The sequence below is a fragment of the Oncorhynchus gorbuscha genome, linkage group LG07, assembly GCF_021184085.1.
Source record: "Oncorhynchus gorbuscha isolate QuinsamMale2020 ecotype Even-year linkage group LG07, OgorEven_v1.0, whole genome shotgun sequence".
Taxonomy (NCBI): Eukaryota; Metazoa; Chordata; class Actinopteri; order Salmoniformes; family Salmonidae; genus Oncorhynchus; species Oncorhynchus gorbuscha.
This window is the reverse complement of record NC_060179.1, coordinates 86,146,881-86,161,156: the sequence shown is the minus strand read 5'-3', so window position 1 is coordinate 86,161,156 and position 14,276 is coordinate 86,146,881. Positions and strand designations below refer to the sequence as shown.

At 44.6% G+C, this 14,276-nt stretch overlaps 2 protein-coding genes across 4 annotated transcripts in view; both read right to left on the bottom strand.

The window, feature by feature from the left end:
- tsnax (translin-associated factor X) overlaps window positions 1–1,822 on the bottom strand; it is a 45,437-nt gene extending 43,615 nt beyond the window's left edge. Inside the window, exon 1 of one of the 3 annotated variants that reach the window (XM_046357668.1) lies at window positions 1,705–1,822. In XM_046357668.1, coding sequence (XP_046213624.1) covers window positions 1,705–1,720 — 16 coding nt within the window. In that variant the 5' untranslated portion in view covers window positions 1,721–1,822. Of the gene's footprint in view, window positions 1–546; window positions 583–1,704 lie in introns of those variants that run through there. The other 2 variants (XM_046357669.1, XM_046357670.1) reach the window with 2 other exon arrangements.
- LOC124039065 (AT-rich interactive domain-containing protein 4B-like) overlaps window positions 1–14,276 on the bottom strand; it is a 908,546-nt gene that overhangs the window by 699,885 nt on the left and 194,385 nt on the right. The gene's annotated exons all lie outside the window — the stretch shown is intronic.

Here is a 14,276-nt window from a genome sequence, read left to right as displayed (position 1 = left end):
AAATATTTCACTTGTGATTTCATGAATATGAATATTTTCTAGTAATATTTTTTGACTGTGCTATTCGGGAGGGGTAGTTCTAAGAGGTTTTAAATGCAAGTAAAACTAAATGCATGCTCTTCAATCGATCGCTACCAGCAACTGACTTAGAATATGTGGACATCTACAAATACCTAGGTGTCTGGTTAGACTGTAAACTCTCCTTCCAGACTCACATTAAGCATCTCCAATCCAAAATTAAATCTAGAATCGTCTGCCTATTTCACAACAAAGCCTATTTCACTCATGCTGCCAAACATACCCTTGTAAAACTGACTATCCTACCGATCCTTGACTTCGGTGATGTCATTTACAAAATAGCCCCCAACACTCTACTCAGCAAATTGGATGCAGTCTATGGCAGTGCCATCCATTTTGTCACCAAAGCCCCATGTACTACCCACCACTGCGACCTGTATGCTCTCGTTGGCTGGCCCTTGCTTCATACTCATCGCCAAACCCACTGGAACCAGGTCATCTATAAGTCTATGCTAAGTAAAGCCCTGCCTTATCTCAGCTCACTGGTCACCATAGCAGCATCCACCCGTAGCACGCGCTCCAGCAGGTATATTTCACTGGTCACCCCCAAAGCCAATTTCTCCTTTGGCCGCCTTTCCTTCCAGTTCTCTGCTGCCAATGACTGGAACGAAAAGCAAAAATCACTGAAGCTGGAGACTCATATCTCCCTCACTAGCTTTTCATTTTTTTTGCTGCTTTTGCAGCCCAGTATCTCTACTTGCACATTCATCTTCTGCACATCTATCACTCCAGTGTTTAATTGCTAAATTGTAATTATTTTGTCACTATGGCCTATTTTTTGACTTTCTTCCCTTATCTTACCTCATTTGCACACACTATATATAGACTTTTTTCTATTGTGTTATTGACTTGTTCTCAACTTGCATACCTGGTTAAATAAAGGTGAAATACAAATGTACAAATTAAATTCCCATGGAAAGTTTCTGCCTCTGAATATTCCCCAAACTGTGCAACCCTAGGTATGATAAAACATTTATTTTTACTGCTCTAATTACGTTGGTAAACAGTTTATAATAGCAATAAGGCACCTTGGGGGTTGTGGCATATAAGGACCATATATAATACCACGGCTACGGGCTGTAATCCAGGCACTGCGCATTGCGTCCTGCTGAAGAACAGCCCTTAGCCGTGGTATATTGGCCATATACCACACCTCCTTGGTCCTTATTACTTAAAAATACCACAGCTTTCAGCCAATCAGAATTCAGGGTTCAAACCACTAGGTTTATAATTTACATTATAAACGGTATTACAAAACATTTATTTTTACTGGTTTAATTACGTTGGTAACCAGTTTATATTAGCAATAAAATGTAAATGCAATAAGGCACCTCGGTAGTTTGTTGTATTTGACCAATATTCCACGGCTAAGGGCTGTATCCAGGCACTCCGCGTTGCGTCATGTTAAGAAAGTATATTGTCCATCTACCACACCCCATTGGGGCTTATTGCATAAATATAACGAGTGTAGGCTTTATGGAACAAACGTGATTAGCTAGCTATGTGAATTCCACATGTGGAGCTGCATTGATGCGAAATCAGGAGTCCCCAGTTTTTGCCCCGTATCAAATCCAGAGCATTGCGACTTTACACATCATACATAATGTTAATAATGAATTTGATTACCTTCCCGCTTGCTCATAACTTCTATATAATCGTATTATCGTACAGGAATGTTCTTATTTTACAGTTACCTAGCTTGCAGCATTTGATTACAACCTGAAGGGACTGTTGTGATTGCAAGTTGAAGAAGCATGATACCCATGTAAATCGCCTTAACCATTAGAGTTATTTTGATTCATCAAATATATTTTCAGAAGAACAGAGGGATACTGGAAGAATACTGAAAAACCCTACAGAATGTTTGAATTATTTTATATAATGTAGAAGAGTAAACACAAAACTTTGTTGTATTCGAATATTCCGGCATTCCTAGGGAAACCCCCTTCTTTGGAGCGATGCATTTTGGGAAATGTAGTTTCTGATAGAACAGCCGTGGTGTCCGTGATGATCCGTTTAAAAAAAAATGTATTTGTCAACTTTTGTTCAAAATTGATAGGCTACATAAGCATCATTGCCATTCGCCTATAGCCTATGTAATACATCAGCCTATAGCAAAGATTCCTCGGCTTTGTAATAGTTAGGTTCAGACTACAGAGCACCAACATTACAAGGACAGTATTAATAGGCCAGAAATAACAGAAATAACAGAATAATCCCTTATTATTTTTTGTTTTTATTTGATTTACAAATCTATTTTAGTCTACATATCTGTTAAATAGTTAGTAGACATACATAACAAAGCTTCAAAGTTTCAAGTTCCTTGGCGTCCACATCTCCAACGAAATTTCATGGTACAAACATACCAAGACAGTCGTGAAGAGGGCACGACAAAACCTTTTCAGCCTCATGTCATGACGTTGGCCTGTTGGGGGAGGTTTATGACCCCCAAAAATACCTTTCCCCGTTTTCCTTTCTCTACTCTACCGATATGACTATTGAAAATCCCATTGTTAACATAGAGTCTGGTAACATAAAAAGGTGGGAAACTGAACCATATTTCAGTAATCCAACCAGTTGAAAATATGTGTTGGTATTCAATGAATATGATGTCAGATCAGTTGGCGTCTGAGACATTATTACTGATGATAGGACGACATAAACTGTATCTTGGAAAGTCTACACATTCTAGTTATCAGATTCCCATGGAATTATTGTGCAATTTAAATATTTAAATATGAAACTATTTGTGAAAAGATTAAATGTAATTTTAGCTTCTTAAATGAGAGAACGGTTTGTCATAGTGAAACCCGCCCGCACTCAGAGACCCCGCCCAAGTGAACAGACACTGGTTGTAAACTATGAAACACGCCCTTCTTTCACCACTATATAAACACGTTGACGAAAATGTAACTTCCTGTTCTGAGAACATGAGGACGACAACGCTAAAAGGGCTCAGATAATAAACTAACGAAATTAGCATCAAATTTATAATAATAATAATAATAATAATTCAATGTGAAGATGATGATCAACACGCTGAAAGGATGAATTTCGACTATACCAGACAGAATATAGCATAAGCTTAAAAGTATGGCAACTTGGTATGAACTTTGCACACGTATTCACTAAAGAAGTGATACCTACTAGCTGTTGCGTTAGCAACAGCAGCTGTAAACGTGGGCTAGGAGAGGACGGACAGAGTATCCATTCTACCACGCTCCAGTTCACCACTAGACATTCTTCAGAGGACCAGAGATCCAGGCTGGACCACCCTGCCTTCTATCTACGACCAATCTACCGAAGCGCAGCTCAGGGAAAATGTTAATTACATTTTCCTTATTCAAATGGGCGGTTATTTAGAATGCTGAGATACTGTATTTAATAGCTGCCTACGGCCCGATAGACACACAAGATCTCTTTGTTCCTCAGTCTTCCCGCTCTTTCATTCAAAACCCAACCCCGTCTCTTTGTGTAACCAGCCGTCATATCTGTTCTGTCCGCTAGGGACGTTTTCCTTTATGACATCATTTGTAATCAATGTATGATCCATTCTGTGTCGATGTAATTACGTGAGATTATTTTGGTATTTAGTAAATAAATCATTAAACCAAATGTTGTATTGCTGATTCAACTTGTTAGCCAGGGTTCATGAAGATGAAACTGAATAAAGTGACTATTAAATATTGACTGCTATTGAGGTAAAATATTACTAGGTCTTTAAGAGTTTATTCGGAAGATAACAGCTCTATAAATATTATTTCGCAGTGCCCTGACTTTCCAGTTAATTACATTTACACGATTGACAATAAATAAAACAGCCAGACCAGGGCGTGAACCAGTCAGTCACTGGCTTTATGTGGGGGACGGGGGGGGGGACTGAACCAGTCAGTCACTGGCTGGCTGTATCTAGGGGTGAGGATGATGTTTCCATGGTGTTGAGGCGACTGATGACAGCGAGCGGCAATCATGCTCAGTGACTCTGCCGGGGTTTACTGCCATATAAACCATGCCCACCACACACATAGAGAGAGATTTTGTTGTTTAATGCATCAGACAGGTTCCGCCTCCAACTTTTGCAGTAATGCTGCAATTAGTTTGTTGTAATATATTTTTGTTAACTGCATGTAAGATATAACTCCAACAGTCCTATTTATGATATACTTTACAAGAGATTATTTTTCGATAACTTAAAAAGAAAAGAGAGAGAGAGAGAGAGAGAGCTGAGAGAGGGAAAGAGATGAAGCAGAGATGGGAGGGTGTAAGAGGCAGGCTCTGAGATGAGAGCTGTGTAATCGCTGGTGAATAATATCACTGTGACACCATTATAACAGATAGTGTATGAAGACAGCATGTCAGCCATTATTTATCTGACAATCTGGTCACCAATGTTATACATTTTAAAATTGAGGCTATTAGGATGCCAAACATGCCAGTCAAACATAACACATGTGTCTTAATCGGGCATCTTGTTCACACAAATTTGAATTGTCTATTCACCACAAGTCATATGGGGATAACTGCTCACTAGAATATGAGGAGTTGTAGTCAGCCTGTGGGGGGGGGGGGGGGGGGGGGGGGGGGGGGGGGGTAGCTAGAGTAACTGACCGTCTCTCTACAGAGGACTCATCAAACATTCAGGACAGAGAGACCTGTAGGACAGCTAACATGATCCGACAGCCTCAGCATAGTGTGCTAATAGTTAGCATACTGTAGTATAGTGTAGCTAGCATACTGTAGCATCAAGCATACTGTATCTGATGTTCTGTGATGTCAGTGGACTTGCTGTGAAATGAGATGAGCTAGGAAGGCACTTAGCTTGTCACTTAACCAGGAGCCTAATGCTACCATCAACAGAGTCAGACGTTTTTAACTCTATAGGGAATAGTTCAGATGGTCCTCCGAAATGGATGATAACGATCCTTAATACACAATGTTGGAAGTAACAGAATGCATTCATTCATAACTTAAAAGAGTACACTTGAAACACTAAAACATCCTTTTGCACAGTAAGACTTGCGATGGCCAGAAGGGCTTTATGGCCTCAACAGGCAGCGGAATACTATGTGGCCCTGAGCAAAAAGCAACAACGATTAATTATACTTTTTGGGGGATACAAGACTGTTAAAACACCAGGGGCGGGGGCTTATTTGTAAAGACCACCTGGTGCATGAAATCTAAGTTTATGCTCGCCTGAGGTAGAGTATCTCATCATAACCTGTTGACCACACTATCAACCTAGAGAGTTGTATCTGTATTTTTCGTAGCTGTCTACAAACCACAGACCGATGCTGATACCTCACTCAATGAGCTGTATTCCGCCATAAGCAGACAGGAAAACGCTTATCCAGAGGAGGCGCTCCGAGTGGCCGGGGACTTTAATGCAGGGAAACTTAAAGCTGTTTTTACCCAATTTCATTTTAAATGTGCAACCAGAGGAAAACAACTCTAGACCACCTTGACTCCACAAACAGATAGGCGTCCCTCGCCCTTCATTTGGAAAATCTGACCATAATTATATCTTCCTGAAGCCTGCTTACAAGCAGAAATTCAAGCAGGAAGCACCAGTGACTGTCTATAAAAAAAAGTGGTCAGATGAAGCAGATGCTAAGCTACAGGACTGTTTTGCTAAAAACAGACTGGAATATGTTCCGGGATTCTTCCAATGGCATTGAGGAGTACACCACATCAGTCACTGGCTTCATCAATAAGTGCATACATGACATCATTCCCACAATGACTGTACGTACATACCCCAACCAGAAGCCATGGATTACAGGCAACATCCGCACTGAGCTAAAGGGTAGAGCTGCTGCTTTCAGAGATCGGGACTCTAACCCGGAAGCTTATAAGAAATCCCGCTATGCCCTCCGACGAACCATCAAGCAGGCAAAGCGTCAATACAGAACTATTTTTTTATTTCACCTTTATTTAACCAGGTAAACTAGTTGAGAACAAGTTCTCATTTACAACTGCGACCTGTCCAAGACAAAGCAAAGCAGTGCGACACAAAGAACAACACAGAGTTACATATAGAATAAACAAACGTACAGTCAATAACACAATAGAAAAAAAGAAAGTCTATATACAGTGTGTGCAAATGGCGTGAGGAGGTAGGCAATAAATAGGCCATAGTAGCGAAGTAATTACAATTTTGCAGATTAACACTGGAGTGATACATGAGCAGATGATGATGTGCAAGTAGAAATACTGGTGTGCAAAAGAGCAGAAAAGTAAATAAAAACAATACAGGGATGAGGTAGGTAGATTGGGTGGGCTATTTACAGATGGACTATGTACAGCTGCAGCGATTGGTTAGCTGCTCAGATAGCTGATGTTTAAAGTTAGTGAAGGAAACATAAGTCTCCAGCTTCAGTAATTTTTGCAATTCGCTCCCAGTCACTGTCAGGAAAGGCAGCCAAAGGAGGTGTTGGCTTTGGGGAAGACCAGTGAGATATTCTAGGATCGAATCATACTACACTGGCTCCAACACTCGTCGGATGTGGCAGGTCTTGCAAACTATTACAGACTAGAAATGGAAGCAAACCCGAGAGCTGCCCAGTGACACGAGCCTACCAGATCAGCTAAATCACTTCTATGCTCGCTTCAAGGCAAGTAACACTTAAACATGCATGAGAGCATCAGCTGTTCTGGATGACTGTGTGATCACGCTCTCTGCAGCCGATGTGAGTGAGAACTTTAAACAGGTTAACATTCACAAGGCCGCAGGGCCAGACAGATTATCAGGACATGTACTCTGAGCATGAGCTGTCCAAATGGCAAGAATCTTCACTGACAATTTCAACCTCTCCCTGTCTGAGTCTGTAATATCATCATGTTTCAAGCAGACTACCATTGTTCCTGTGCCCAAGAACACTAAGGTGACCTGCCTAAATGACTACCGACCCGTAGCACTCACGCCCGTAGCCATGAAGTGCTTTGAAAGGCTGGTAATGGCTCACATCAACACCATTATCCTAGAAACCCTTGACCCACTCCAATTTTCATACCGCTCAAACAGATCCACAGATGATGCAATTTCTATTGCACTCCACACTGCCCTTTCCCACCTGGACACATGGAACAGCTGAGCGTTCAACACCATAGTGCCCTCAAAGCTCATCAACAAGCTAAGGATCCTGGGACTAAACACCTCCCTCTGCAACTTGATCCTGAATTTCCTGACGGGCCGCCCCCCAGTTGGTAAGGGTAGGTAACAACACATCTGCCATGCTGATCCTCAACATGGGGGCCCCTCAGGGGTGTGTGCTCAATCCCCTCCTGTACTCCCTGTTCACTCATGACTGCACGGCCAGGCACGACTCCAACACCATCATTAAGGTGGCCGATGACACAACAGTGGACGGACTGATCACCATCAAAGACGAGACAACCTATAGAGAGGTCGTCAGAGACCTGGCCGTGTGGTGCCAGGACAACAACCTATCCCTCAACATAACCAAGACTAAGGAGATGATTGTGGACTACAGGAAAAGGAGGACTGAGCACGCCCCCATTTTCATCGATGGGGCTGTAGTGGAGCAGGTTGAGAGCTTTAAGTTCCTTGGCGTTCACATCTCCAACAAACTAACATGGTCCAAGCACACCAAGACAGTTGTGAAGAAAGCACGACAAAACCTAGACTTTTCAGGAAACTGAAAAGATTTGGCATGTGTCCTGAGATCCTCCAAAGATTCTGCAGGTGTAACATCGAGAGCATCACTGCAACTGCTCAGCCTCTGACCAAAAGGCACTACAGAGGGTAGTGCGTATGGCCCAGTACATCACCGGGGCAAAGCTTCGTGCCATCCAGGACCTCTATACCAGGCAGTATCAGAGGATGGCCCTAAAAATTGTCAAAGACTCCAGCCACCCTGATCAGAATGTTCTTTCTGCTTCCGCACGGCAAGCAATACCAGAGCACCAAGTATAGGTCAAAGAGCTTCTAAACAGCTTCTACCACCAAGCCAAAAGACTCCTGAAAACCTAATTAAATGGCTACCCAGACTATTTGTATTGCCCCTCCCCTAATGCTATCTCTTACATTTTTTTGTATTTTCTTAAAACTGCATTGTTGGTTTAGGGCTTGTAATTAAGCATTTCACTGAAAAGTCTACAACTGTGGTAATCAGCACGTGACAAATGACATTTAATTTGAGTAAAGGGTGTGTATACTTACATAAATGTGATAAACGTCTTTTATTTTTAATACTTTTGGTTAAAAAAAATGAGCTCATCAATTTTAGAATAAGGCTGTAACGTAACAAAATGTGTAAAAAGTCAAGGGGTCTGAACACTTTCCGAATGTATGTATTTATGTACATTTGTATATTTGGATTTAACCACAATATGTGTTTGTATTATTTGTTCTGTGCCATGGAATGGGTACATCGAACATCTCTTCCCAACTATTTTGCAATTTATATGGCACAGCTGTCAGTTTTTTAGTGCTTAAATTATTTATCACACTTTTCTATAACCATTTATATTCTTTAATACAGGGCCGACATACAAGTTCCTTACTTTTTTCCCCTTCGACTTGCCTCATCCATTTTTGTGGTAATGCTGCAATTAATTGGTTGTAATTTTGTGTAGAGCAGACATTTCCATATGTCTGTGTTAGCTGCATGTGTGACAAAACTCCATCAGTCCTATTTATGATATCATTCACTAAAATTATACCTTTTTTAAACATTTCTTAGAAAAATACGTTTTTTTTAATCAATTAGTAAATTTGAGTTTAACCACAATATTTGTTGTATTATTTGTTCTGTTTTTTCAGGTGGATTAAACTGAAATTGCAACCCAACTTTCCAAGGCTTGTTTTAAAAAATAGAGATACTTTGGAGACGGTTTAATTTTCAAATAATCGAAAGTGAGCCGTTGTAATCTGAATAAGCTGTCGTTCTGCCCCTGAACAGGCAGTTAACCCACTGTTCCTAGGCCATCATTGAAAATAAGAATATGTTCTTAACTGACTTGCCTGGTTAAATAAAGGTAAATTAATAAAGGGAAAAGGCCATTCTTGAATATAGGATGAGACATTCCTACCAATTTACTAGAGAACCATTTCGGATTTAAGTATAACTTTTGTATGACTGAATACTTTAGTGAGAGGTCTAATTGTTATGCAGGTGAATGAGGACCCAAAAGCGACTTGCCGAAAACAGAGTTTTTAATCCAGTAAAGATACTTTACAAAACAAAAGGCATAATACTACTCGTAAAGACGAGAACAGACTGGAGACTTGATCAAGAACTGCAGGTTGCCTCGGGAAGGCACTTGAACCTAGCAGACTCAGACACCTGCTCACCACGCAGCATCTGAGGGAAACACGACACGACAGGGCAAAACATAGACACAGCACGGTGAATATAGACAAGGATCCGACAGGGCAGGAACGGAAAACAAGGAGAGAAATAGGGACTCTAATCAGGGAAAAGGATCGGGAACAGGTGTGGGAAGACTAAATGATTGATTAGGGGAATAGGAACAGCTGGGAGCAGGAACGGAACGATAGAGAGAAGAGAGAGCGAGAGAGCGAGAGAGGGAGGGGGAGAGAGAGGGATAGAAAGAGGGAAAGAACCTAATAAGACCAGCAGAGGGAAACGAATAGAAGGGGAAGCACAGGGACAAGACATGATAATCAATGACAAAACATGACAGTACCCCCACTCACCGAGCGCCTCCTGGCGCACTCGAGGAGGAACCCTGGCGGCAACGGAGGAAATCATCAATAAGTGAACGGTCCAGCACGTCCCGAGACGGAACCCAACTCCTCTCCTCAGGACCGTAACCCTCCCAATCCACTAAGTATTGGTGACCCCGTCCCCGAGAACGCATGTCCATGATCTTACGTACCTTGTAAATAGGTGCGCTCGACAAGGACGGGAGGGGGAGGGAAGACGAACGGGGTGCGAAGAAAGGGCTTGACACAGGAGACATGGAAGACAGGATGGACGCGACGAAGATGTCGCGGAAGAAGCAGTCGCACAGCGACAGGATTGACGACCTGGGAGACACGGAACGGACCAATGAACCGCGGAGTCAACTTACGAGAAGCTGTCGTAAGAGGAAGGTTGCGAGTGGAAAGCCACACTCTCTGGCCGCAACAATACCTTGGACTCTTAATCCTGCGTTTATTGGCGGCTCTCACAGTCTGTGCCCTGTAACGGCAAAGTGCAGACCTCACCCTCCTCCAGGTGCGCTCACAACGTTGGACAAACGCTTGAGCGGAGGGAACGCTGGACTCGGCAAGCTGGGATGAGAACAGAGGAGGCTGGTAACCCAGACTACTCTGAAACGGAGATAACCCGGTAGCAGACGAAGGAAGCGAGTTGTGAGCGTATTCTGCCCAGGGGAGCTGTTCTGCCCAAGACGCAGGGTTTCTGAAAGAAAGGCTGCGTAGTATGCGACCAATCGTCTGATTGGCCCTCTCTGCTTGACCGTTAGACTGGGGATGAAACCCGGAAGAGAGACTGACGGACGCACCAATCAAACGACAGAACTCCCTCCAAAACTATGACGTGAATTGCGGGCCTCTGTCTGAAACGGCGTCTAACGGGAGGCCATGAATTCTGAACACATTCTCGATGATGATTTGTGCCGTCTCCTTAGCGGAAGGAAGTTTAGCGAGGGGAATGAAATGTGCCGCCTTAGAGAACCTATCGACAACCGTAAGAATCACAGTCTTCCCCGCAGACAAAGGCAGACCGGTAATGAAGTCTAGGGCGATGTGAGACCATGGTCGAGAAGGAATGGGGAGCGGTCTGAGACGACCGGCAGGAGGAGAGTTACCCGACTTAGTCTGCGCGCAGTCCGAACAAGCAGCCACGAAACGGCGCGTGTCACGCTCCTGAGTCGGCCACCAAAAGCGCTGGCGAATAGACGCAAGAGTGCCTCGAACACCGGGATGACCAGCTAACTTGGCAGAGTGAGCCCACTGAAGAACAGCCAGACGAGTGGAAACAGGAACGAAAAGGAGGTTACTAGGACAAGCGCGCGGCGACGCAGTGTGCGTGAGTGCTTGCTTAACCTGTCTTTCAATTCCCCAGACTGTTAACCCGACAACACGCCCATAAGGAAGAATCCCCTCGGGATCAGTAGAAGCCACAGAAGAACTAAACAGACGGGATAAGGCATCAGGCTTGGTGTTTTTGCTACCCGGACGGTAAGAAATCACAAACTCGAAACGAGCGAAAAACAACGCCCAACGAGCTTGACGGGCATTAAGTCGTTTGGCAGAACGGATGTACTCAAGGTTCTTATGGTCTGTCCAAACGACAAAAGGAACGGTCGCCCCCTCCAACCACTGTCGCCATTCGCCTAGGGCTAAGCGGATGGCGAGCAGTTCACGGTTACCCACATCATAGTTGCGCTCAGATGGCGACAGGCGATGAGAAAAATAAGCGCAAGGATGAACCTTATCGTCAGACTGGAAGCGCTGGGATAGAATGGCTCCCACGCCTACCTCTGAAGCGTCAACCTCGACAATGAATTGTCTAGTGACGTCAGGAGTAACGAGGATAGGAGCGGACGTAAAACGTTCTTTTAGAAGATCAAAAGCTCCCTGGGCGGAACCGGACCACTTAAAACACGTCTTGACAGAAGTAAGAGCTGTGAGAGGGGCAGCAACTTGACCGAAATTACGAATGAAACGCCGATAGAAATTAGCGAAACCTAAAAAGCGCTGCAACTCGACACGTGACCTTGGAACGGGCCAATCACTGACAGCTTGGACCTTAGCGGAATCCATCTGAATGCCTTCAGCGGAAATAACGGAACCGAGAAAAGTAACGGAGGAGACATGAAAAGAGCACTTCTCAGCCTTTACGTAGAGACAATTCTCTAAAAGGCGCTGTAGAACACGTCGAACGTGCTGAACATGAATCTCGAGTGACGGTGAAAAAATCAGGATATCGTCAAGATAGACAAAAACAAAGATGTTCAGCATGTCTCTCAGAACATCATTAACTAATGCCTGAAAAACAGCTGGCGCATTGGCGAGACCAAACGGCAGAACCCGGTACTCAAAATGCCCTAACGGAGTGTTAAACGCCATTTTCCACTCGTCCCCCTCTCTGATGCGCACGAGATGGTAAGCGTTACGAAGGTCCAACTTAGTAAAGCACCTGGCTCCTGCAGAATCTCGAAGGCTGATGACATAAGGGGAAGCGGATAACGATTCTTAACCGTTATGTCATTCAGCCCTCGATAATCCACGCAGGGGCGCAGAGTACCGTCCTTCTTCTTAACAAAAAAGAACCCCGCCCCGGCCGGAGAGGAAGAAGGCACTATGGTACCGGCGTCAAGAGACACAGATAAATAATCCTCGAGAGCCTTACGTTCGGGAGCCGACAGAGAGTATAGTCTACCCCGAGGAGGAGTGGTCCCCGGAAGGAGATCAATACTACAATCATACGACCGGTGAGGAGGAAGGGAGTTGGCTCGGGACCGACTGAAGACCGTGCGCAGATCATGATATTCCTCCGGCACTCCTGTCAAATCGCCAGGTTCCTCCTGAGAAGTGGGGACAGAAGAAATGGGAGGGATGGCAGACATTAAACACTTCACATGACAAGAAACGTTCCAGGATAGGATAGAATTACTAGACCAATTAATAGAAGGATTATGACATACTAGCCAGGGATGACCCAAAACAACAGGTGTAAAAGGTGAACGAAAAATCAAAAAAGAAATAGTCTCACTGTGGTTACCAGATACTGTGAGAGTTAAAGGTAGTGTCTCAAATCTGATACTGGGAAGATGACTACCATCTAAGGCAAACATGGGCGTAGGCTTGTCTAACTGTCTGAAAGGAATGTCATGTTTCCGAGCCCATGCTTCGTCCATGAAACAACCCTCAGCCCCAGAGTCAATCAAGGCACTGCATGTAGCACCCGAACCGGTCCAGCGTAGATGGACCGACATAGTAGTACATGATCTAGATGAAGAGACCTGAGTAGTAGCGCTCACCAGTAGCCCTCCGCTTACTGATGAGCTCTGGCCTTTACTGGACATGAATTGACAAAATGTCCATCAAATCCGCAATAGAGGCACAGGCGGTTGGTGATCCTCCGTTCCCTCTCCTTGGTCGAGATGCGAATACCTCCCAGCTGCATGGGCTCAGTCTCTGAGCCAGAGGAGGGAGATGGTTGCGATGCGGAGCAGGGAAACACCGTTGACGCGAGCTCTCTTCCACGAGCTTGGTGACGAAGATCTACCCGTCGTTCTATGCGGATGGCGAGAGAAATCAAAGAGTCCACACTGGAAGGAACCTCCCGAGAGAGAATCTCATCTTTGACCACTGCGTGGAGTCCCTCCAGAAAACGAGCGAGCAGCGCCGGCTCGTTCCAGTCACTAGAGGCAGCAAGAGTGCGAAACTCTATAGAGTAATCCGTTATGGATCGATCACCTTGGCATAGGGAAGCCAGGGCCCTAGAAGCCTCCCTACCAAAAACTGAACGGTCAAAAACCCGAATCATCTCCTCTTTAAAGTTCTGGTAATTGTTAGAACAATCAGCCCTTGCCTCCCAGATAGCTGTGCCCCACTCTCGAGCCCGGCCAGTAAGGAGTGAAATGACGTAAGCAACCCGAGCTCTCTCGCTAGAGTATGTGTTGGGTTGGAGAGAGAACACAATATCACACTGGGTGAGAAAGGAGCGGCACTCCGTGGGCTGCCCGGAGTAGCAAGGTGGGTTATTAACCCTAGGTTCCGGAGGCTCGGCAGGCCAGGAAGTAACAGGTGGCACGAGACGAAGACTCTGGAACTGTCCAGAGAGGTCGGAAACCTGAGCGGCCAGGTTCTCCACGGCATGGCGAGCAGCAGACAATTCCTGCTCGTGTCTGCCGAGCATGGCTCCTTGGATCTCGACGGCAGTGTTACGAGCATCTGTAGTCGCTGGGTCCATTCCTTGGTCGGATCCTTCTGTTATGCAGGTGAATGAGGACCCAAAAGCGACTTGGCGAAAACAGAGTTTTTAATCCAGTAAAGATACTTTACAAAACAAAAGGCATAATACTACTCGTAAAGACGAGAACAGACTGGAGACTTGATCAAGAACTGCAGGTTGCCTCGGGAAGGCACTTGAACCTAGCAGACTCAGACACCTGCTCACCACGCAGCATCTGAGAGAAACACGACACGACAGGGCAAAACATAGACACAGCACGGTGAATATAGACAAGGATCCGACAGG